Source organism: Callorhinus ursinus, unplaced genomic scaffold, assembly GCF_003265705.2.
Source record: "Callorhinus ursinus isolate GAN/ISIS: 27379988/994484 unplaced genomic scaffold, GSC_fseal_2.0 scaffold55, whole genome shotgun sequence".
NCBI lineage: Eukaryota > Metazoa > Chordata > Mammalia > Carnivora > Otariidae > Callorhinus > Callorhinus ursinus.
Genome location: NW_027397117.1, coordinates 2556918 through 2578850, shown reverse-complemented (window position 1 = coordinate 2578850; position 21933 = coordinate 2556918). Strand labels below are relative to the sequence as shown.

The 21933-nt window shown below is 52.7% G+C and overlaps 1 protein-coding gene across 2 annotated transcripts in view; it reads right to left on the bottom strand.

Annotated features, from left to right (window-relative positions):
- HIP1 (huntingtin interacting protein 1) overlaps positions 1 to 21933 on the bottom strand; it is a 140266-nt gene that overhangs the window by 68490 nt on the left and 49843 nt on the right. The window contains exon 1 of one of the 2 annotated variants that reach the window (XM_025864478.2): positions 9510 to 9687. The exons of the other annotated variant lie outside the window; for it this stretch is intronic. Within the exon in view, the coding sequence (XP_025720263.1) occupies positions 9510 to 9527 (18 nt within the window). The 5' untranslated portion in view covers positions 9528 to 9687. Of the gene's footprint in view, positions 1 to 9509; positions 9688 to 21933 lie in introns of those variants that run through there. 2 annotated transcript variants of the gene reach the window in all.

The window sequence follows — 21933 nt, the reverse complement described above, 5'->3', positions numbered from 1 at the left end:
TATGCACAACAGTCCAAATGACCTTCCCCCATACCCACCACTCAGTTAGAAACACATTAATAAGGATCCTTAAATCCTTGATTGGTGCCTGGGTGGCTCTTGGTTAAATGTCTGACTCCTGATTTCGGCTTAGGTCACGATCTCAGGGTCCTGAGATCAAGCCCCACGTTGGGCTCCATGCTCAGCGAAGAGTCTGCTGGAGATTCTTTCTCTCCCTCTGCCCTTCCCCCTCCAAATAAATAAGTAAAATCTTAAAAAAAAAAAAACAACTAAAACTTTTATCAATACAATGGCAATCATAATATTTAAATGGGAGAAATTAACATGTTGTAGGCTTTGAATTTATATAATGTTATATATCAAACACATTTCTCAATAATAAAAAAGCTAAAACCTTAAAGCCCAAGTATTTAAAGTGTAAAGGGGTGAACACATAGTCACTCTTCGATGTGTGTACAAGGATGTCACCTTCACGGTGGGAAATGGACATAGTGTAATGTCTACTAATAGGGTTCTGATTACAATGAAACAATATGTCATCTCTACTTATCTGGAAACATGGTAACGATTGCACACATATCTGCCCTCGACATAACCCTCTACAGAAGATGCTGTGATTATCCCCACTATATAAGGGGGGGCAACCCTGGCACAGGGAGCCTCAGGAACCTGCCCAGGGGTTACCTGCCCAGGTGAGTAAGTGGTGGAGACTGAATTTGAACGCAGGACCCATGCCCTTGACCACTGTGACACACTGTTTCTAGATCCAAGACATAGTGACAGCTAAAATAAGTTTACAAACCTATGTTATTGTACGGTCCCATTTTGTTTAAATATGTGTGTGTGTGTATGTTTATATTTGGTTGAATCAAGTGAAAATCTAGCCACTTTTGACTTATAAAAGCAGCACTCTGATATGGCTCAACCTAGCATGTGTGTATGAGTGTGCACGCGTGCACACGCACACGCACACGAGTTTGTAAGGATCTATACCAAAGAGCCATGTTAGCAATAGTGTTTGGGATGGTGGAAGTGTATTCGATCTTTATTCCTTTATACCTTTTCCTATTTTCTGATAATGCAGCGTAAGTTAAACATTTTTCAATAGATGACCTTCTTACCTCACTGTGGCTGCTGGAGAGCACAGATAACTGCGTGATATGAAAACGTATGCAAAGTGCAGGAGCCCTGGGCTCCCTGAACCACAGCATCAGAGACCAGTGCACTCATGTCAACACGTGGACAAAAACCGCCCCATGTAAAGGGCCCAGAACTCAAAGGGAGGAGTTCCACTGCAGGACTCAGTGTTCTATCACAACTCCCCACCCCCCCAACCATTCTAGCTGACCTTACCACAGCTGAGAGGGCCTCCTACATCACTGATGGCACCAAATCCACCCCCAGCACCACATCCAGAGATCTGCTCACTCGACACTTGGCTCTGTTCATGGAGGTTTGTTGGAAAGAAGAGGTAATGTCTTCCCCGCAATCTGGAAGGAAAGAACGAGCCTCCGGTGCTCTCAACAAAGCACAGCTGACTCCTGGATGGCAAGCTGAACCGACTGCTAGAAGGGGAGCTGGGACGCGGGGGAGGGCTCTGAGGTCAGACTCAGGCAATGATTCAGGAGCGATGAGCCAGAGGCCACGCCTGGATGCACAGTTTCAGCTGGACAGTGAGCCAAAGCAGAAAAGTGACTAGGGGTCCCAGGGTCCACCTAGAGCCACGGAGAACCCCCGCTGGGCATGACGCTTCTGACCCTGGCATCCTTAGGGCAACTGTAGCCACGTCTGTGCTCCCCACTCCCTGCCCTGGCTCACTTACCACCTTCCAACATCTGACATGATTTACTTCGTTTACATTTACTGTTATTGTCTACACACATGGGAGGTCAGCAGCACAAGCCAAGGATTTCTGGTTCCGTGAAGTGTCCCAAGTGCTTACAACAACACCTGGCACATGGAGGGTACTCTGTATTTTTTTAAAGGTTTATTTGAGAGAGAGAGAGAGAGGGTGTGCACATGAGTGGGAGGGGCAGAGGGAGAGGGAGAGGGAGTCTCAAGCAGACTCCACACCAAGTGTGGAGCCTGACTTGGGGCACGATCTCATGACCCTGAGATCAACCTGAGCAGAAACCAAGAGTTGGGATGCTTAACCAACTGTGCCACCCAGGTGCCCCTCCATAAATATTTTCTGAATAAATGAATGAATGCCTAACTGAAATGTTACCTTCCTCAGCCCATGTCCTGTGCCACCTGGCAGAATTAATTATCCCCACCGCCAAGTTTCTATGCACTTTCCTTAAATCTCTAATATTGTACTTATCATACTCTATTATAATTGCCCCCACCTCCTTGAAGACAGGAGCCTTCAAACTACCCCATTTTCTTTTATATTCTCAGTGCCTGGTAGAGGGCCTCAGGGTGTGCCGACTCAGGGGCACACACACAAGATTGTCAAGGGACAATCTTGACATATGTGTAGGACAAAAAGGCCAAGGGCCAGGACCCCGGTTGATACTGCACCGAGACCGCTGACGAGGATCTTCGAGCCAGCAGGGCTAGGGAGATAGTGATTTTGGTAAGACTACTTTCCAAGCAATCCAGCCTGAGACACATCCAGCAGGAGGACGCTATTTTAGGTCCCAGAGCATGAGGCTGAACTGAGCGCTCCAAAAAGAAGTCAAGAAAGAAAGTTACTGAAACGCTCATTTCCAGAAAAACCAGGCTTGCGGCTCCCACGCTCATCCTGGTGGCAGGGAGGGCCACTGCCAGCACTGGGACTGGAAGCACACATCCCGATGGGATCATCAAGTGGGGACAGCCTCTCTTGCTGCGCTGGTGCTGCCAGAGGATGCGGGTTATTTTGACATGGGCCTCACACCTGGCACCGCTCCTCCCTCTTTCCTCCTTCCTCTGGCCCTGCTCCTAGCAAACCCACTCAGCATGCTGCCACTGTCCTTCCTGACATCATTATCCATTCACTTACCACCTACGGCGTGCTGCTCCCCCTTCTTCACCACACAGCTCAAATACCTCCTCCTCCAGGAAGCACTGATGTATAAAAGGATTTGGATCCCACGTCCTGGGAACTTTGCTGGTCCCACTGAGGCAGGGACTGCACCTAGTTTTCTGGCATAAACTGCAGGTTTATGCTAGAACACACCCCGTGTTCTGCTTTTGCGCACATAGCTCTCGCTGCCTGAAATGCCCTCGCTTGCCTTGCCCCCTGGGGGACTCCTTCCCCTCCTTCTCCAGCTTTCTCCATGAATCCCCCCACTTTCCCATGCTAGCACGTTCCTCAAATGCATTCTATGGGCTTTACCGCACGTACCGTAATTACTTATAACACGCCTTAAGGCCCTACTTGCAGAGGAGTCATTCTGAAAGAAGGAATGTTCTACCCTTTGCTGAAAGCTTTAAGATTTTATCTGTTGCCTAAAGGAATAAGCGAAAAACTAATAAGTACAGCAGGGCTTACTAAGCCTTCCCATGTGCCAAGAACTTTAAACAGGCCATGTCAATATCTCTACAGTCTGCAGACACCAACTCATCCAAGAGACAAGGGAGGTGATGCACAGACAGGTCAACTAACTTGTTCGTGGTCCTAGAGAGGCCAATGTGGCATCAAGATTTAGCCTCCGGCCTATGTGACTCCAAAGTCCCGTGGCTGGCCTCTAGTGCAGCCTCAGGGCCCAGAAGCTGCTCACTGATCCTCCACGTGCAGGGCATGGCACCTCAGACTCCAGCCGCCTCCCACTCACAGTTACAAACGAGCTTCCTACCCTCTAATCCCTTTCTACCTGCCCAGAGAAATGACCTCCAGATCAAAGATTCATTAAGACGTCAGGGAATCTGAAGGTGACATGGGCATTTCCCCCCCCCAAAAGACCTGTGCTTAATTTCTTTGGGGCCCCGTGGCAGCAGGCATTTTGTCTGGTTGCTGGAATCCTTTGGAATCCTTTGGCTTCGTGGAGAAAGCTGGAGAAGGAGGGGAAGGAGTCCCCTGGGGCAGCTGCCAGACCACGTGCCTGTCTGGCTTTGGACTGGGACCTCTCCAGCAAGAAAGGAGACAAAGGTGGAGTGGAAACAGCCCCTGGACGTGTGCTCTTTGGGAAACTCACCCAGCTGTGGGGGGGCTAGGGGTGGGGGGAGATGGCAGGGATGGGCAGGTCTCTCTCTGGGTGGCAGAGCACAGCGGGCTGAACTGTCCTAAAACCTACATTTGCTTCTGAACTTAGCCCCTGCCTGGCAGGGAGCCTTGGAAGAGCCTTTGAGGACACTAAAGTCTGCTTCTTGAGACTGTTTTCAGGGAGAAAGAATCCAGGTGAGAGTGTTTTTTCCGTCACCTGCAAGTGTCTATGTGTCATTCCATTCCAAGGGAGTCTCTGTAACTCCCTACAACCTGGCCATCCTCAGCTCTGAATCTAACATCTTAACGTCTACAACCCCGGGGGGCTGCACATAACGGGGAGTATCCAATATGTGCATGGGTTGGGCTGAACGTCATCCTGGTAGGATATGATCTTAGTGATCAGTGACAGTAAGACACAGCAATCAGATGATAGATCAAAACTCTTTTCCCTAAGCAACTTTGAAGGAGGCAAATCATAGATTTCCTTCCTCGCTGGCACTTGGCTGAGACCAATGTCATCCACAGTCCCTGACCTTCTTCCGGGGACTGTCTGAAGAAGGCTGCTGAGCCACGATGCTCTGCTGCATCTTAGGAACCACAGTGGGGAGTGCACAAAGCTAGGATATGTGGACACACGTCCCTGGAACTGCTCCCCAGTGTTCTGGTGATGCCATCCACCCATAGGACTCTGAGGCTCCCAAAGCCTGAATGCTGAGCCAGTCTCCAAGGCTGGCAAGGACTCGGAAGCCAGACTCCTCCAGGGTCCCCAAGCAGTTCCAGTGGGCAGACAGGCTCTCTCCCTCCCCAGGGAGTTGATTCTGCCATAGAATGCCTCTGATAAGGGAAAGTGCTGGCCAGCCAAAATCTAGTCCCTCTTGAAACAAATCCCACCTTCCAGAGCCACGGGGTGCACATAAACCACCTCTTTGTCTCAACAGCCCTCAGTGAGTCAAAGACAACCATCCGCCCTTCTGGGGCTTTCTCTTCTAGGGCTGAACTACTCATCTTGCAAGGCTGACATCCACCTTGCTCTGCTCTGGACATTCTCTAGGTCAGAGACTCCAAACCTTTTTTTGCCTCTGACCATAGGAAAAAATACATTTTACAAGGCCAGTCCTTACTGGCATGTACGTGTGTATACCTCCAAAGCCAGTTTCGTGAACGAATGCTTACTTTCTTACATGTAATATGCCTGGATGCTTTCCAATCTACTTCACTCTTTCAAATACTGCCTGCAAGCCACCGCACCGAGTTTGTAACCCAGAGCTGAAAGTGCTACTCTGGTTTCACCCATGTCCAGCCTTAACTGCTTACTTAGCTCAGACTCTAGGTGGGAGAACACATCCCTTTCCACACAGCTTATTAGCCTATCTGGGCTGCAAGAACAGTCCTTGGCATCATTCTGTACAGGGATCTCCCCGGCTCAGCACTTCCTTTCCCCACGCTGCTCCTCAGCCCAGCAAACACACATGCACCCATCAGCAGCAACAACATGTCCACCAGAAGCTTGTTCCTGCCCCATCATCATTATCATTTACTCTGAACACCTGAAACACCTTTTCTCCACCCCTCTCATTTTCCTGCTGTGTAAGCTGGGGGATCTCAGGGGGGCAGCAGAGATTCAGGAAGAAACCGGAGTTTTGAAAACACCAGTAGGTAACTGACAAAGCATGCAGTCTGCATACAGACTGGCAGAACAACCTCCCCCCACCCCCCGCCGCCAACATGGGGCCCAGAGGCCAAAGGCCACCACCACTTCAGCCTGTCTTTTCAGACTGGCTTGTGTCCATCCTAGAATCTGGTCACCGAATCTTTTCCCTTACCCCTTATCTTGGTCACCATAGAGTACATTTTGGTGACCAGGAGAACCGCCTACAAAACCTGGTTCGAACACCACTCTTACAGGATCCAGACTTCACCTCCTAAACTCCAGTTTTCTTATCTGTAAAACGGGGCTAATGATTTCTGCTCTGCCCTCCTCACAGGATGGTGCTAAACGTGAACAGGTGTGAAAAGGCTTTGTAAACTGTAGAGCAGCACTAGGCAAATATAAATCGTTACACAAACTACACGTTCTTTTGTAAGAATTGATGGCATTGGCTCTGTTCCCCAAATTACAGCCCCGCATCCTCTGAGTTCAGTAAAGACAGACTCCATCGTCAATCCCCAAAAAGCATCTACACTTCACCCAAGTGCCATGTTAAACAAGCCCTCCCTTGGGCAGAAATTTGAGGTCATCAAAAATTCATCACTCGCAGCAGCTGGTGGACCCACTGTCCCCGTCATCTGTTCCTTCATTCAGAAAGAGAAGTAGATGCGGAAGGATTGGTCCCAAGAGCCGTCAAATGAAATACAGCCTACACTCAACTCTTCAGGCCAATCAAGAAAATAAAGGGGTGGGGAGGGCATCTGGAGGGCTCAGTTGGAGAAGCGTGCGACTCTTGATCTTGAGGTCGTGAGTTCAGAGTTTAATGAGCTCTATGTTGGGTGTATAGATTACTTAAATAAATAAACAAACAATAAGAGAAAGGGTGTGTGGGGGTGGGGATCAGAGTCATCTTAGATGAGACTTTGGAAATCATCATTTTCCTGAGAGCCACCACGTAAGGAGGGCTTACTAAGCCCATGCCTTGAAAGAATTATTTCCAACCTTCACTAGGATGCTCAAGGCAGGTATTATTAATCTCATTTTACAGATGAGGCTAAGAGATTAAAAAAAAAAAAAACTTGCTCAAAACCACGTAGGGAATTGGGTGAACTCCAATCTGCTTTTTCCCAGTGTTAAGCAAGAGGAACCGCCCCTCCCCCTCCCCCCAGCTGATGTCAGCCTCTGCCAAGGATGTGGCTGAAATGCTGGGCTTGAGGCTGACCCCGGAGCCAGTGGCCCCCAGAGTGAGGACTTCAAACGAGACAGAGGGCTTTAGTGGTCAGAACAGAAAAGTAACTTTGGCCTTTGGCAGGAATGGGAAGCAGGTGCCAATTCCCTGGGGTGGGTCAGATTCTTCTGCACAGTCCAGGGTCTGTGTTCTTTACAGAGAGCTGAGGACAATTGTTTCTGGACTGGGCATTTGAGTGCTTGGTGATTAAAGAGAACCTAATATCACTTTTGTTTGGACCCTGAGCTAAAAGGAGGAAAGAGGCAATACATGTGCCTCTCCTGTGCCCCAAGTTCTCCAGAGGTTACCCAGTGCCTACAGCCCAAGGTCAGAACACCGTGGTTGGCATTCAAGGCCTTTCTGATCTGGCCCCAACCAACAATCTCAACATTTCCTGATCTAAGCCTGCCCCAGCCAAACGTCCCCAGCCTCACCCGATGGCCTTGCCCATTCCTCTTCCTATACCTCTTCCAACAGGCGATGCCCCTCACTGCTCTCAGCAAAGCCATCCCCACCCAGCCTTGAAGAGCCAGCCTCGGGCTTTGTCCTCCATCTGAACCCTGCCATCCAGTTCCTCAGCAGAGCCCTACGGCCCTTGGAGCTGTGGCCTTCTGGTCAGGGCCTGCCTTGATAGCCAGCTGTTGCTTTGGCCTGCCTCTCTCTGGACCCCTCTACCCAGATGCTAAGGGCCCTGAGGAGCAGGGAGGTCATAGGTTATGTTTCTGTGTCCCTCACACAGCACTTGCTATAGAAATGATAGGTATTAAATAAATAATGTTGAGTTAATGAGCAGATGGATGGAGAGAGGTGGTAGAGTTAGAGGGGACCCAAACCTCTAAAGACACAGGTCCCTGAACTCTGTACGCTAGTCCTCATAAGCCAGGCTTTGGAAGGAATCTCAGCTCAGGGCCAGAAGGAAGCTGGGGATGATGTGGTTTGGTGGCCACTGGATTAGAGCTTCAGGTCCACCACGCAGGGCAGGTGACTCTGGTCCTGCTAAGATATGTCCCAAAAAGAACCTGGCTGCTACTCAATTTTCCACTTCCCCACCCTTACAGTTGCAATCAGGACTTTTGGGGAAGGGTAGTTCTAATAGTTGCCCAAAGAAAGTAGGCTTTCATGGTACGCACATAGGGAACGGTGGTCCAGCCTCTCAGCACTGCCCAACCACGGATGGGTATGTGTCCTCACATGAAGATGGGAGCCAGTGAGACCCCGCATCCAGCTCCCAGCTTCTTGGCAGCGCTGAGAATAAGACTGGTTTCCTGCCACAGAAGGGACAACTCTGACCTACCCTCTGCTCCCCATCCCACTGTCCCTTACCCAAGACAGATTGCCAAAGGCCTGGCAGGTCGAGAAGCTCATCTGCCTTCTCCATGGAGATGGTAACTTCAAAATGCACTCTCTGGGGGAAACTAGCTTAATTCTGTACAAGATGAACTGGAATTCCAGTACCTTCCCTTCCCTAAGGAAGAGGCAGACCCAGACCTCTTTTTTCCCCAGACACAAAGACACACGTCAACCCAGCATAGACCATCACAAGATACCTCTCCAGTATGACACACAGGCCCTCAAATGTTCTAAGTCTGGGGTTTGCAGGGGGTGGGGGAGCACTCTGGTCTAAAGCCAGGGTCAGGCTACCTGACTACCAGGTGATGTCACAGACACCCTTAAATCTCCATTCAGAGGGGGAGCCACTTGGGACCTCTGGGAAAACCTGCCCCAAGTGCTCAGAGACCCCCAAATCACATCCTGTTACCTCCTGAGGGCTGTTCCCCAATCAATCAATGAACAATGTATTCAGCTCCTACTGTGTTGTGGGGGGGGGGGGGGGCGGGGGGAGGGGGGCGGGTGCAGGGCTGCCCTGACTGAAGGATCAGCCCCTCCAGGGAGTCCGAAGCTTAAGAAGCAAAGGTGTTTTGCTGGTTCTCACGCCAAAGCAGCTGGGGTTTACAAGTGGTAAATCTAGAATAGCCCCCATCTATGCCAAGGATTCCATTCCTGCCCCCTCACCTTCTAAGACGGTTGAAGTCCCAGCTCCTCCCCACTGCCCTTCCAGGTTACCCACCTGTGCCCCCACCCTGCCCACTGGCTCAGTCCAAAAATCTTCCCATAAATCTTAAATAGGTATGCAAGCAGGGGGCCCTAGAGTGGATAGGACAAGCCACCTTCCCGCAGCCTGGCCCTCCCTCTACCAGGCTGATTTCCCAATTTGAGAGGACAGCTCAAGAGCCCTCTCCCTGGGGGCTAGGGAGCTCTCCCGGGCAGCCCTGGTGGCAGCGCGGCGGGAAACCGGGAGACCCATCCCTGTCCGCCAGCCGCCTCCACAATCCTGGCCGGGCTCCCTCCTCCAGCACGCCTGGAGTTGGGGCCGACGAGCAGGATCAACAATCCAGAAACTTTCAATGGATCAAGCCGACTGGGAGGGAGAGAGGGAAGCGGTGAGGCGGAGGACAGGGACCAGGGGAGGCTCCAGGGCAGAGCCCCTGCTCTTCACTTACCATCTTGCTCACATCCATGACCGAGGCCGCAGGGCACCCCCCACCCCTTGAGATCCCGCTTCCCCCAAATGCTGCTCCCGGCTAATTCCGCCCCGATGGTGCCATGCTGCGGGGAGGGCGGCCGGCAGGGCCCCCGCGGACCGGGGAAGGCGGCGGCGGCGGCGGCAGGACCGAGGCTGGACCGGAGAAAGGAAGGGAAGGGGGAGGGGAGGCGGGGAGGGGGAGGGGGCCGAGCGCGGAGCCGCAGCGCGCACCGGGGGCGGGGGAGGCGCGGCTCCGCGGGCGGACCGCGCGGCCGAGCCCCCTGGGGGCCCGGGAGTCCCACGATCAGCTGGAGGCGCCGCGGTAGGGGGCTCGGGGACGCGGGGGAGGGTGGTGCGGGCAGCGGACGGATCCTCCGGGCCGCCGGAGCTTGCGGCCCGGGCGCGCAGTGAGGGTGTGATTTGAATAACAAAAGGTCGCTTCTCCCGGAGCCCCGGCGGCCGGGATCGCCGAGCGGGGAGCGAGGCCGCCGGGCCCGCCAGCAACTGTGTGTTTGAGTGTGAGTGTGTCTGGGTGTACGCGCGCGTGTGCGCGGTTTGGTGGTGGGATCGGTGGGACTCAGGAAGTGAGTGGGGGAGGCGGCTGAAAAGGAGCGAGATGGGGGCGCAGCGAGCCGACATTCCAGTGGGGGCAGGGGGTCCGCTCGGCCCCTCCCCGCTTGGCTTCCCTGCACAAAGGCGGAATTCAGAGCCAGTTGTTTCCCTCCTGCGGCTAATCCGGAGGGGACGCCCAGATGAGTCTGGGGTCTGCAAACAGATGGGAGCATAGAAGGAAGTAGAACAGGTATCCCCGGAAGGCTCTGTCCCCGGCTCAAGTGAGCCAGAGCCAGCCCTTCCGGGAGCGAGGGCAATAGCTCCTCGATGCTATCTGCCCTGAGCGCCTAGCATCTCCAGCCAGAATCCCCGAACCTTCCACTCCTTACTCAGTGCCTCATCTGCCCTTAAGAGAAATGGGAGGCAGACACTCCTCTCTGCCGGAGACAAAGCTGGTGGCAGAAAAGGGCTCCGGGCAAATGCTCTTTTGGGGGCACAATTTCCAGAAAAAGCCTGACATCCAAGCCTATGGTTTCAACGCGAGCTACCTCAAATCCTCTGATGAGCGGGGAGGTTTGGGGCCCAAGCCAAGTCAGCAGGGACCTGAGGCCACTAACACTGACCCTGCTTTACCCAGGTGAGGAAACTGAGGCCCAGAGCAGGGGAGTGATTTGCCCCAGGTCACACACCTGGCAGGGACCGTAGGTCTGGAGAATCCTTAATAAGGACAGTGCAGCCCAAGCCAAAAAGAGCTTCCCAGGCTACCACGGAGCACCCTGCTTCTAAAACCCTTTCCAATGAACAGGTGATGGGACCCATCCACAGCCCTGGCCCTCTGGCCCGACACTAAGGGGCCAGTAAGGCAATGCTAGCCTGTAAGCCCCCATCCGGCCCCAGGGCCTGCTGGGCTGCCTAGGACGGCCCCCTCCCCTTCGATCTTAGTTCTCAATCTATGAAATAGAGAATGTTTCTCTGCCTGCCTCCTAGGGGGATGTGAGAACAGCATGATATAAAAGACATAAAAATAGAAGGACAGGAATGTATGGGGTTTTCACTGTGGTGGTTATTTTCATTTCCCAGCTCTGGAGCTCAGTTAAGGGGCCCTCAGCTTCAGCTGAGGGATCTCTGGGCCCGGGTCTGTCTGTCTGTCTAACCCTGAGTCTGTCCTGCCCTGTCCCAGTGCTGCCCCTGGCAAGCGCAGCTCTTGCGGCACTGTGCCCCACCCTGGGGAACTCAGGAGGCAGCCCTGGTCTGCTCCAGTGTGATGGGATCCCACAGTCCCTTCTACTGACTTGTGTCCCCAAGAGGCAGGAAGGAAACATGCCACCACATCCTCATCGACCAACACTGACCCCCGAGGTAAATGAGGGCCAGGTGAATTAGCAGGAATCACCCAATGCAGAAATGAGTTTGGGGTTATTTGCTGCCTGATTAAATGTACCAAGATCGTCTTTCTTATAAATAAATAAATAAGATTTAGGGGCGCCTGGGTGGCTCAGTCGTTAAGCATCTACCTTCGACTCAGGTCATGATCCCGGGGTCCTGGGATCGAGCCCCATATCGGGCTCCCTGCTCTGCGGGAAGCCTGCTTCTCCCTTTCCCACTCCCCCTGCTTGTGTTCCCTCTCTCGCTGTCTCTCTCTCTCTGTCAAATAAATAAATAAATTCTTAAAAATAAATAAATAAATAAATAAGATTTCATATGTTTAAAAAATATTATGAACCGTTAGGCATGGGGTTGATCAACAGATCAAGATCCCTGGTAGATCTTGGCACCCTAGCGGACAAAGCCCATTCTCGTTAAAATGGGTATTGGGACATCTGCCTCCTGCTGCACATAAGCAGTTGGGTCAAATGAAAGAAATTTCTCAAACTTCACCTGCAGTCAGCTGAATGATGGCCCCCAAACAGAAAAGGTCCTAATCCCGGGAGCCTATAAATACTACCGTATGAAGCAAAGACTACTCGCATATGATTAAGTTTTGCATATGATTACGATTCTGAGATGGGAAGATGATCTTGGATTACCGGGGTGGACCCCAGATGCAATCACGTGTATCCTTATAACAGGGAGATCTGACACACAGAAGGGATAAGGCAAGGCACCAGAGACTGCAGTGAGACGGCCACAAGCAAGGAGCAGATTTTCCCGAGAGCCTCTAGAAGGAGTATGGGCCTGTCAACACTTGGATTTTGGCCAAGGAATTACTTGTATCAGACTTCTGGCCTCCAGGACTGGGAGAAAATAAGTTTCTGTTGTTTTAGCCACCCAGTTTATGATCATTTGTCACAGCAAACAAAGGAAACTAATATGCTGCCCAAAGGTCAGTGAGGGCTGGTGTCATGGCTGCCTCAGGGCTGCCCTCTCTGTGGACTTCCTGGCTGGGGAGCTCCTCACGTGATGGCAGAGGCCAGCCAGGAAGCAGGTGGGCTCTCCTGCTCCATTGGGGGGCGGCTGGCAAATAAGCAAGTACCCACATGCAAGCATGTATATGCACAAATGCACACATGCAAACATAGGGAAGAAGCAAACAGCATCTTTAAAGAAGTTGGGCTTCTCTGCCTTGGCTAACCCATCACCCTGCCAGGCTCACCCAGCACACAAACACCTTTGGGTGCCTGCCTTTCCCACCACTCCTCTCGGGCAGACAGGTCCAGACTTGGAGAAGAGCTGAGAAGGAAGGGCCTGCCTGGGGATTCCCCCTTCCAGAGTGGTTGTGCCATGAGGCATCCCGTGGGGCTATGTGCCACTGGCTCAGGCTGGCGGAGCCTCTTTTGAGTAAATTGGACAGAAAGAGAGGGGCACCTGGATGGTTCAGTCAGTTAAGCATCTGCCTTCAGCTCGGGTCATGATCTCGGGGTCCTGGGATTGAGCCCCGCATTGAGCTCTCTGCTCAGAAGTAAGAATGCTATGGCCCTCAGCTGCTACTCTATCCTTTCTTCACCAGCTCCCAGGCCACTGCATCCAGATGCCTACTCAGCATCTCTACCCCAGGGGCAAGGGTGGGAGGTGGGAGGGGGTCTCAGTCTCCCAAGGCATCTCAAACTCAAGGACTCTAAAGATATATTCTTCTTTTCTCTGTTTTCACATCTTCTGTCTCATCTGTGGTTCTGCCTCCACTTAGTTGTGTAAGCTAGAAACTTCGAAGTCAGCCTTATTCTTCAATTGACAACCTCCCACTCCCAAACCATCTATTCAGATTTCACATCCATGCAGTTCTTTCTTGCAAAGAGCTTCCAGTCTGTGTCTTCCCTTTCAATACTGACCGCTCCTGTGCTGGCCAAGACTCTCAACAACAGCCTCCTAACTGGCCTCCCTGCCTCCAGTCTTTTCCCACATGATTCATCTTCCACACATCCAATTGCAGCTCCTCACTGACCCACCCCAAATGGGGAAAAACAACAACAACAAGCCTACCTTTCCATAGGTCATTTGGCACTCAAGGTCCCTACTGGTCTGGCTCTATCTCCATTCTAGTCTGTATTCTCCCATCCTCCTCCCTCCACCCCATCAATTAGGTCCTGACGCATCAACAGATGTCACCTTCTCTGTGAAGCCATCCCTGAGCCATCCAGACATAGCTGGTCACTGGAGTCTCTTCCTACAACGGACAGCCCCTGTGTATAGCCTGAATCATCCTGGGATGGGATGGTCTGTGCCCTGGGCTCTCCCTACTCACCTGTGAGCTCCCTCACGCAGGGGCTGGGCCTTACTGGCCTTACATCCTGCCCGGCCTCTCAGCTATAATTTCATACCCACACCACCGCTGCACCTTAAACAATTAAAAAGTGCGGAATGGCCCCAGGAGGCCCATGGAAAGGTGCAGTGGATGAGTCTTGGTAGAGGGTGACACCTACCGGGGAGCCGCGGTTCTGCAGCCTAGCCCTACAAATCCGTACCACACTGATGGGCGGGGCTGCCGAGCCCAGGGCTGGACCTTACGGAATACGTTAATTCCCAGTAATAGGTTTCAACCAATCTTCCCTCCAAAAGAGCCTTATAGAATGTATGTTAGTGTGCTACCACTGACTAAGCATCTGCATAGGGCTGTGAGGTTCAGGGAATGCCTTTTTGTCCATTCTCTCGACGAATCCTTAAAACCATCAGGTAAGGCAGAGAGAACAGGTATTATGACAAGACCCGTTTTGCAGGTGAAGTGTTGCAGACAAAAGAATGTGCCACTGATACCTGAGAAAGGCATTGAGATGGGGAGGGAAGGTCCAAGGTTTTGTTAGCTTTTTTTTTTTTAAGATTTTATTTCTTTATTTGACAGAGAGAGACACAGCGAGAGAGGGAACACAAGCAGGGGGAGTGGGAGAGGGAGAAGCAGGCTTCCTGCCGAGCAGGGAGCCCGATGCGGGGCTCGATCCCAGGACCCTCGGATCATGACCTGAGCTGAAGGCAGACGCTTAATGCCTGAGCCACCCAGGCGCCCAGGTTTTGTTAGCTTTGCCTACAGTGTTTTAGTATTTTATAAGGGGGATGTCCTGAAATACTATTATTTGCATAACAGTGGATATTACGGAAGGAAAAGTAGGCTTTAGAGTCAGGCCTCAGGTTGAATTCTGGCTCCATGACTTTCTGGATATGGGCAATTTCCTTAATGTCTCTGAATGTTAGTTTTCTTACCTGAAAAGTAGGGCTTATAGATACCTTCCAGGATTGGTGTGAGATTAAGCAAACTGATGCATAGAAGGCCCACGGGGCAGTGGGAGGCCGGCCCTGGCTTATCCCCAAACAGTCATTTCCTCCATTTACTTGGTGGCTAGTTCTTAAAAAGTTCTAGATGATTTTTTTTTTTTTTAACGCTGAAGTCAAAAGAAAAAAGGATAAAAAGCCAAGGGTATCAGTAGTCACCCTGATTAAAGTGACAGTAAATAAATAGGTTTCCAGGAACTACAGCCACTGAGCTACCCCAGCTGAGCAGCAGAGAACACAAGCCTCGGCCGCTGCTGAGTGGCTCCTACTCTTCCCCTGGGAAGCTGCAGCAAATGAGCCTTGGTCCGAGCGGGTGACCCAGCCGGCCTTCCGGCCTGGTGGCTCGACCTCCAGTGCTCCCACCCAGCTCTCCTTGAGCAGAATGTGGCCTTTTTCAATGCATCACCCTGACTCCAGTGGGAAAAACCTTCCACTGCCTCTCTTTGGGGGGATATGACCACACTTACAACTCAACAAAAGAAAAAAACCCTCAAGAAACACAAGCGTTCCTGGGCCTAGAGCGTATCTCAGTATGTGAAGGTAGAGCATCACGTAGCAAGTGGGCAGGTGGGTGCTGCGGGGGGGTGGGGGGGTGGGGGGGTGGGGGGGTGGGAGGGGAGGCACGTGTGTTGTGCCATGAATAAAAATAACCACCGAGAACATTACTGAGTTCTTAACATGCCAGGCATGACGACGAACACTTTATAAGTACTATTTCTTTAGTCCCCAAACAACCCTGATATTAAGTGCTCCTATTATTGTCCTTATTTTACAGATAAGAGAAGGAGGCCCAGAGAGGTCAGGTGACTTCCCCAGGGTGCAACAGCTAATAGGCAGGGGAGCCAGGGTTGAAGGTGGGCAGTGTATTCCACAGGTAGCCCCTCCCCTGGGCGCCCCCAACACCTGGCACTGCCCTGCCCGTGGGATACCTGCCCTTACCAGGGGTTGGCAGGCAGTTTAAACTATGTAATTATTAGTATGTATTTTTATTTACAAGCTTTTCCTCATCCTAAAGCCTTGTGAACCAGTTGTGAGTACAGCGAATTCCCCTGCCTTCTCTGAAGTGACTTGCATAAATTCCCAGAGCCGGGCACTGGGCACCGGTCATTCAAATGAGGGGCATGCCTGCTGCCTCCTGGCCCCCCGTGCCCATCCCCCTCCCTGCACCTGCATGCTACCGGGTTCCAGGTGTCTCTGCTGTGGGCATGCCGGGCGGGGGGGGGGGGGGGGCTCTCAGAAATGACTCCTTCAAGTCGTTTCAACATTTCCCCTGGATGGTTTTCACCATCAACACACTAGAACAGGCCTATGTATTAGAGACACCTGGCATTGTCCCAGATACCCCAATTTCTGAAACTACAGTTCAAATAAATATTGACTGTAAGGCACCAGGTAGAAGCAACATGATTGAAACTTAGGTGGGTAGGTATAAGCAATGAATGAGATTTGAGGGCATGACTGGGAAAATCCCAGAGCCACAGGGGGGTGAGGCGACGTCAAAGACCAGGAGAGAATGCAGCTGGGGGCCCGTGGGTTCAAGAAAGTGCTGGAAAAGGGAGTGAATGGCCATGCAGAGCCTCAAATCCCCACCTCCTCCAGGGAATGCTGAAGGTTACAAACAGGTTCAGCTTCCCTTTCAACATGTTCCTGCCCAAACCTTTCACGTGGAACCACCAGTAAGTCTCCATCTTGACCACTCGGAGCATACCTCTAATTTTATACAGAATCCTAGCTATTTGCGATCAGTGTACAAAATGCATTTTCCAGGAACCCCTTGTGTTGATTTTCACAAGGTGGCCCAAACGGAAGCATGGGTGGTAAGCTCCATAAATTCCCATTGGGTGTGCGGAGTAGGCATGGTGCCACCAAATCCCTGCAAGGGCCTGGCCTCTGAACAGCCACTCAATAAAGACTTAGTTACTGAAGCAGGACTCAACGAGTGCGGTGTTGAGCCTGCAATAAACCTCATAAACATCTGTGTAGTGCTCTGCCCAACACAGGGAACTCACCTGCAGCGTGCCAGGCACCAGACCAGATGCTCTGCCTGAGAGGTCCTGTCTATTTCTCCCCGACATGGATGCTGAGCTACAGAGAGGCTGGTGACTTCCCAAGGTCCCCTGGACGTGACCACTGCAGGTCATCTACCGCTGACTCTTCACTCCCCCCACCCTCCGTATCCACAGCCCACCTTTCCAAGGCGAACTTGGGCATGGCAAAAACTCGAATCATAGTCCACTGTCTGTCAGGACAGTCCATCAGCCTTCTAAGAGTAAGGCCATGGGAGCCCCTCCATTGGCTGGGACGTGTCTCCCCCAGGACACTCTCTGGGCACCAGCTGGGAATGTCAGGGCTGCCCCTGGGGACCTGCAGCATAAATGAGTAATGAGATGAGGCATGAACTGTTACTTAGCACGGGGAGAGGTCAAGTGCTCTGCAATCATCAGACCCCCTTCAGGACCAAGGGACATACTCAGGAGCTTGGGAGTGCCACCCACCACAGAAGGTGCCTGGAAATGTACCCTCCTGGGCAGGCAGGAAAAGGGCCAGGGTTCTCCTAGGAAGAAGAGTCGTGCCCCCTTTCACTCTGACACAAAGCGTGCATGAACCCATGTGGCTTAGTCCCGGTTTTATCACCCATGGGCCCCAAAATCTAGAATTCTCTTTCCAGTCCTGCCTCCCAGTGGCTCCCTTTAGGGCTCCAGCTGCTGCACAGCCTCAGCCATTCCAGAAAGGTGCTTCTCTCCAGAGGAATGGGTACACATCAAGGGCGGGCCAGTGGGTAGACAGCCGTTTCAAACTGACAAAACCAGAAGGGTGCCCAGAGTTTTCAGACAATTCAGGGGGACAAGATGGGCGGGCAGTGTGAAGCTGCTACAGGCCCCCGCTGCCTGGTGCACAGGCACTTCCCCAGGCCAGGGAGCGTGCCAGGAGGGCAGTGTTTGGACAGAGCCATGAAGGGAACCTGGAGGCTGGGGATGATCAGGCACGGCAAGTGCAGGAAGACGGGACAGCAGGGTGACCACACGTGGCAGGGTGACCAAGTGTGGCGAGGGGAATAAGCCAACTGTGTTCTGGATCCATCTGAAGCGGGTCCATCTCCCTGAGCAGATACACGGGGAGGGAGAGGGAGTTCCAGCTAGAACACAGAAAGGCAGACAGAAGGGCAGACAGCCACCGTGTACTTAGAGCCAAGCATGGACTCAGGAGGTAAAGCAGGACTGAGCGAGCTCAGGGTGAGGACCTGGTGCGGGTCCAGGGGTGTCCAGCCCCAGAGGCTGGGCAGGGTGATGGCTCCTGCAGTCCCTGCGGATTCTCTCATGCCCAGCCGGAGAGGAGCCAAGCTGGAAGCTGCAGGTGGTCAGGGGCTACAGCGGCGAGCAGGGCAGACGGGAGCCAAGATGGTGGCCATGGCTTCGGGAAGGGAACAGCAGAGAGATGAGGGATGTTAGGATGACGGAGGGGCCGAGGAAGGTCTGGCCCTGGACACTGGGAGGGAGGGGTGCTGTTACGAGGAATCAGGACGAGGATCCTATCGTCAAAGGCGGTGGGGGACACTGGTGGTCGTCAGTCTGCGTTGCTGGTTGGCCATGTGCGGAGGGAGGGCGAAGAACACCCTGCGGCGGTGAGCAGCTGGGGCCCAGAGGCACCGATTCGGGAGTCACACGTGTGTGAGTCAAGAGAGCCAGGCTGGGTCTCAAGATCAAGACCCCAGCTCAGGGCAGGCCCAAGTGAAGGCAATGGGGCTCCCAGAGGAGGGGCCATTTTGCTGGCGGTGGGCTGAGTGGAACTTTTGCTAATTCCTTTTGGACCTGAAGTACAATTTTCAATATTTATAAGGGCTGCTTCTTAATGAAGTCATGAAAAGCACTTTCCGAATGCTCTTAGCCTTTGTGGTGTGGCCTGGATCATCCCCTTCCTCATCCACAGCACAGCCCTCACTAGAATTTACCGGGACCCCTGTTTTGGAGGACAGTGCCAGGCATGGCGGTGCCCACCTCTGCATTCGAGAAACCGGGCATTCAGAAGCAAGGCGGGGGGTGGAAGAGCTGGGGGTTTGTTACTGCCGGTGGAGGCTCTCCACCCCTGCTGCACCTCACGACCACCCGGGGGACCAGCCCCGCCCCAGGGATGCCGGAGGTAACTGGCCTGCGGACCGCCTGGGCATCAGCATTTGAAAGCTTCCCCCAGGAGATGCTGATACGCGGACCTCGAACATCTGCACCGCCGTAGCCAGCGATCAGGAACCTCGACCTCAGTCCTGTTGGAAGCCTCAGGCTACGGGAGACAAGGAAGTGGGGCTCTTCCCCTAGCACTTCTACACTGGGAATTTCTGAGTTTCCACCTGCAGTTTTCCATTCCTTGGCCAAAGGCTCAGCGTAAGCGAGAACCTCTGAACACTTTGCTCCCCGTGGATTTCTTTTCCCTCTTCCCGCTGCCATCCCTCCACCCCCACCCGCCCATTAAACACGGTGTTTGTGGGCTCTCTCTGCACATCTGACATCACGGGGGAAAGAGGGACTCCAGGCACAGTGGAGCAACGCAGAGATAGATGCCTAGCACACCACCCGGAACTGACAACCATCCTGCAAGATAGTGGCCCTGTCTTAGGATGCCGCTTTAAGCTGGTGGGTTCCCGGGCAGCAAAGATCTGCTGGATTTTTAAAGCGTCTCCAGGCAGGCTGTGGGTGGCCAGTGGGGGTGAGGGGGCCCACTGAAGACACTCAGACAGATGGGAGCCACTCAACCAAGTCCCTGAGTCAGCAGATGGCCTGCAAACCTCCACTCAGGGGGCCCGGGCTGCCAGAGTGCTCTGCCCCTGCCTGCTCGGCTCCTGCCTGGAGGCAGCAATTTGGGGCACCCTCAAATGGGCCAGCCCAGAAGCTGTCAGCCTCTCTCACTTGCCCCTCCCCGGGAAGACAAGTCCAGGAATCTGTCTCTGCCCAGTTACCTAATAAGCAAAGACCTGTCCCAGAGGCGTAGACCAGGGCAGGAGGTAGCAACCCAGAGAATCTATAGTGACCGCGGACCAGCCTTTCCATGCTGGAGGGGGCGACAGCCAGGCTAATTCCATGTTATTACAGCCTTACAGGAAGCCAGCCTGGCTCAGCTGTCAACCAGTAGCAATTTATGGGCCTTGGGGGCAGAGGGAGGGAGAGGAGGGAAGAGAAAGGAAAACACAGCCCTCCACCCCCCTCCAAAAAAATTGATCCTGAGTTATTTTTAGACGCTTATTCATCCCACGCATTTCTTTGTAAGAGCCAGGACATGGGCTCTGTAAAAAAAACATTTGGCGGGAGGCAGCCGCTCACATAGGAGGACGGAGCTGGGGGCACCCATGAGCAGGTGGGAGGGAGCGTGGGAGGGTGTTCAAGGACACCCCCCTCGTGGCAAAAATCTCTCAGGATTCCAAAGGCAGAGTAGGGAGTCTGACCGAGGAGAGGCTTTTCAATCAGAATCCCCAAGTTCAACCTCCAGCTTCTTCTTGCTAGATGGCCTAGGGCAGGTCACCGTGGAAGTCAAATGAGACTCCGGGCTTGGAACCCCAGCCGGGCGTGACCCGAGGCAAGTCACTGAACCTTTCCATGCTTCAGCTTCGCCATCTACAAAACGAGGCTAGTCAATGCATGTAAAACACTTAGAAGATTGCCCGGCATACCCTGTGTTCCATGAGAGTTAGCGATCATTCTATGAAAGATCCACACATGTGTTAATTGTCACTGTCGATAATAACGATCACTTAAGAATTATACTGAGACGGGGCACCTGGGTGGCTCAAGTTGGTTAGGTATGCGACTCCTGATTTTGGCTTAGGTCATGATCTCAGAGTCCTGAGATCCAGGCCCGTGTCCTGCTCCATGCTGAATGTGGAACCTGCTTAAGATTCTCTCTCCCTCTCCCTCTGCCCCTTCCCTCTCTCTCTCTCTCTCTCTCTCGATATATATATATATATAAAACTAGGGATAGGATAGAGCATGGAGATAAAAGCCACAGAAGTCCTGAGGCAAACAGAGAGACTTGTATTCATAGCCTGATACCTGCCAAGGATGGGTGTCCAAGAGCTTTTGCCTCTGTTTAGATGTGGATGCTGTGACTTAGTTTCTCCTCCTGCAAACAGGGCAATAAGCACTCTTGGGGGGCTTAGGGACTGATGTAACAGGAAGCGCACAGCGGGGCTCCCAGCAGATGTTCGGCACTGTTAGTTGACTCCGGAATCACCCGTCCTCGTGTGATGGCTAATCTGGGTCTCACCTTGACTGGGTCACAGGACACCCAGAGATCTGACTAACCGTGATTTCTGGGGATGTCTGTGGATGAGATTAGCATTTGACTTGGTGGACAGAGTAAAGAAGAAGCCCTCTGCGATGTGGGCAGGCATTGTCCAATTGAGGGCCTGAACAGAACACAAAGGGGAAGGAAGGGAGAATTCTGTTCTTTTTTTCAGCCTGACTGTTGAGCTGGGACACTGGTCTTCTCCTCCCCTTGGACTGGGATTTATACCACAGGCTCCCCTGGTTCTCAGGCCTTCGGACTCAGACTGAATTACACCATTGCCTTTCCTGGGGTCTCTAGCTTGCAGATGGCAGCATGAGCCAATTCCTTATAATAAATCAGTATTTTCTTCTCTCTCCCCCTCCCCCTGCTTCTACCTTCCCCTCCCTCCCACCCCCCGCCCACACACACACATTGACAGCAATATATCTATATCTATAATATTCTGTTTCTCTGGTTACTCACCAAATCAGGTCCAGACACTTCTAGAATCTGCCTCTGTTCCTTTCTTTGCATGGGCCACCCTTCACCTGTCCCTTCCCCAACACCACCCTGCCTCCCGGGCTGCTCCTTCTGCCCTTGATGCCCCTTTTATATTAACCCAAGCTTTATTAACCACTCCCTTCTAGTTCCATCCAGTAAACCTTTATTGAGTGCCTGCTGTATACATGACACCAGGCTAAGTGCTGTGACTGAGACACATAAAGCCAAGGTCCTACCCCTCACATCATTTCAAGATAATGTAGTGGCTACCTGCTCGAGAAGATGGTGCAGGTGTCTAGGGAACACCAAGGAGGGGCTGGGGTGGGGAGGGGGAAATGGTAGGAGGCTGGGGACATGTTCCTTCAGGAAGTGACAGACAAAGGTATTCCAAGCAGACT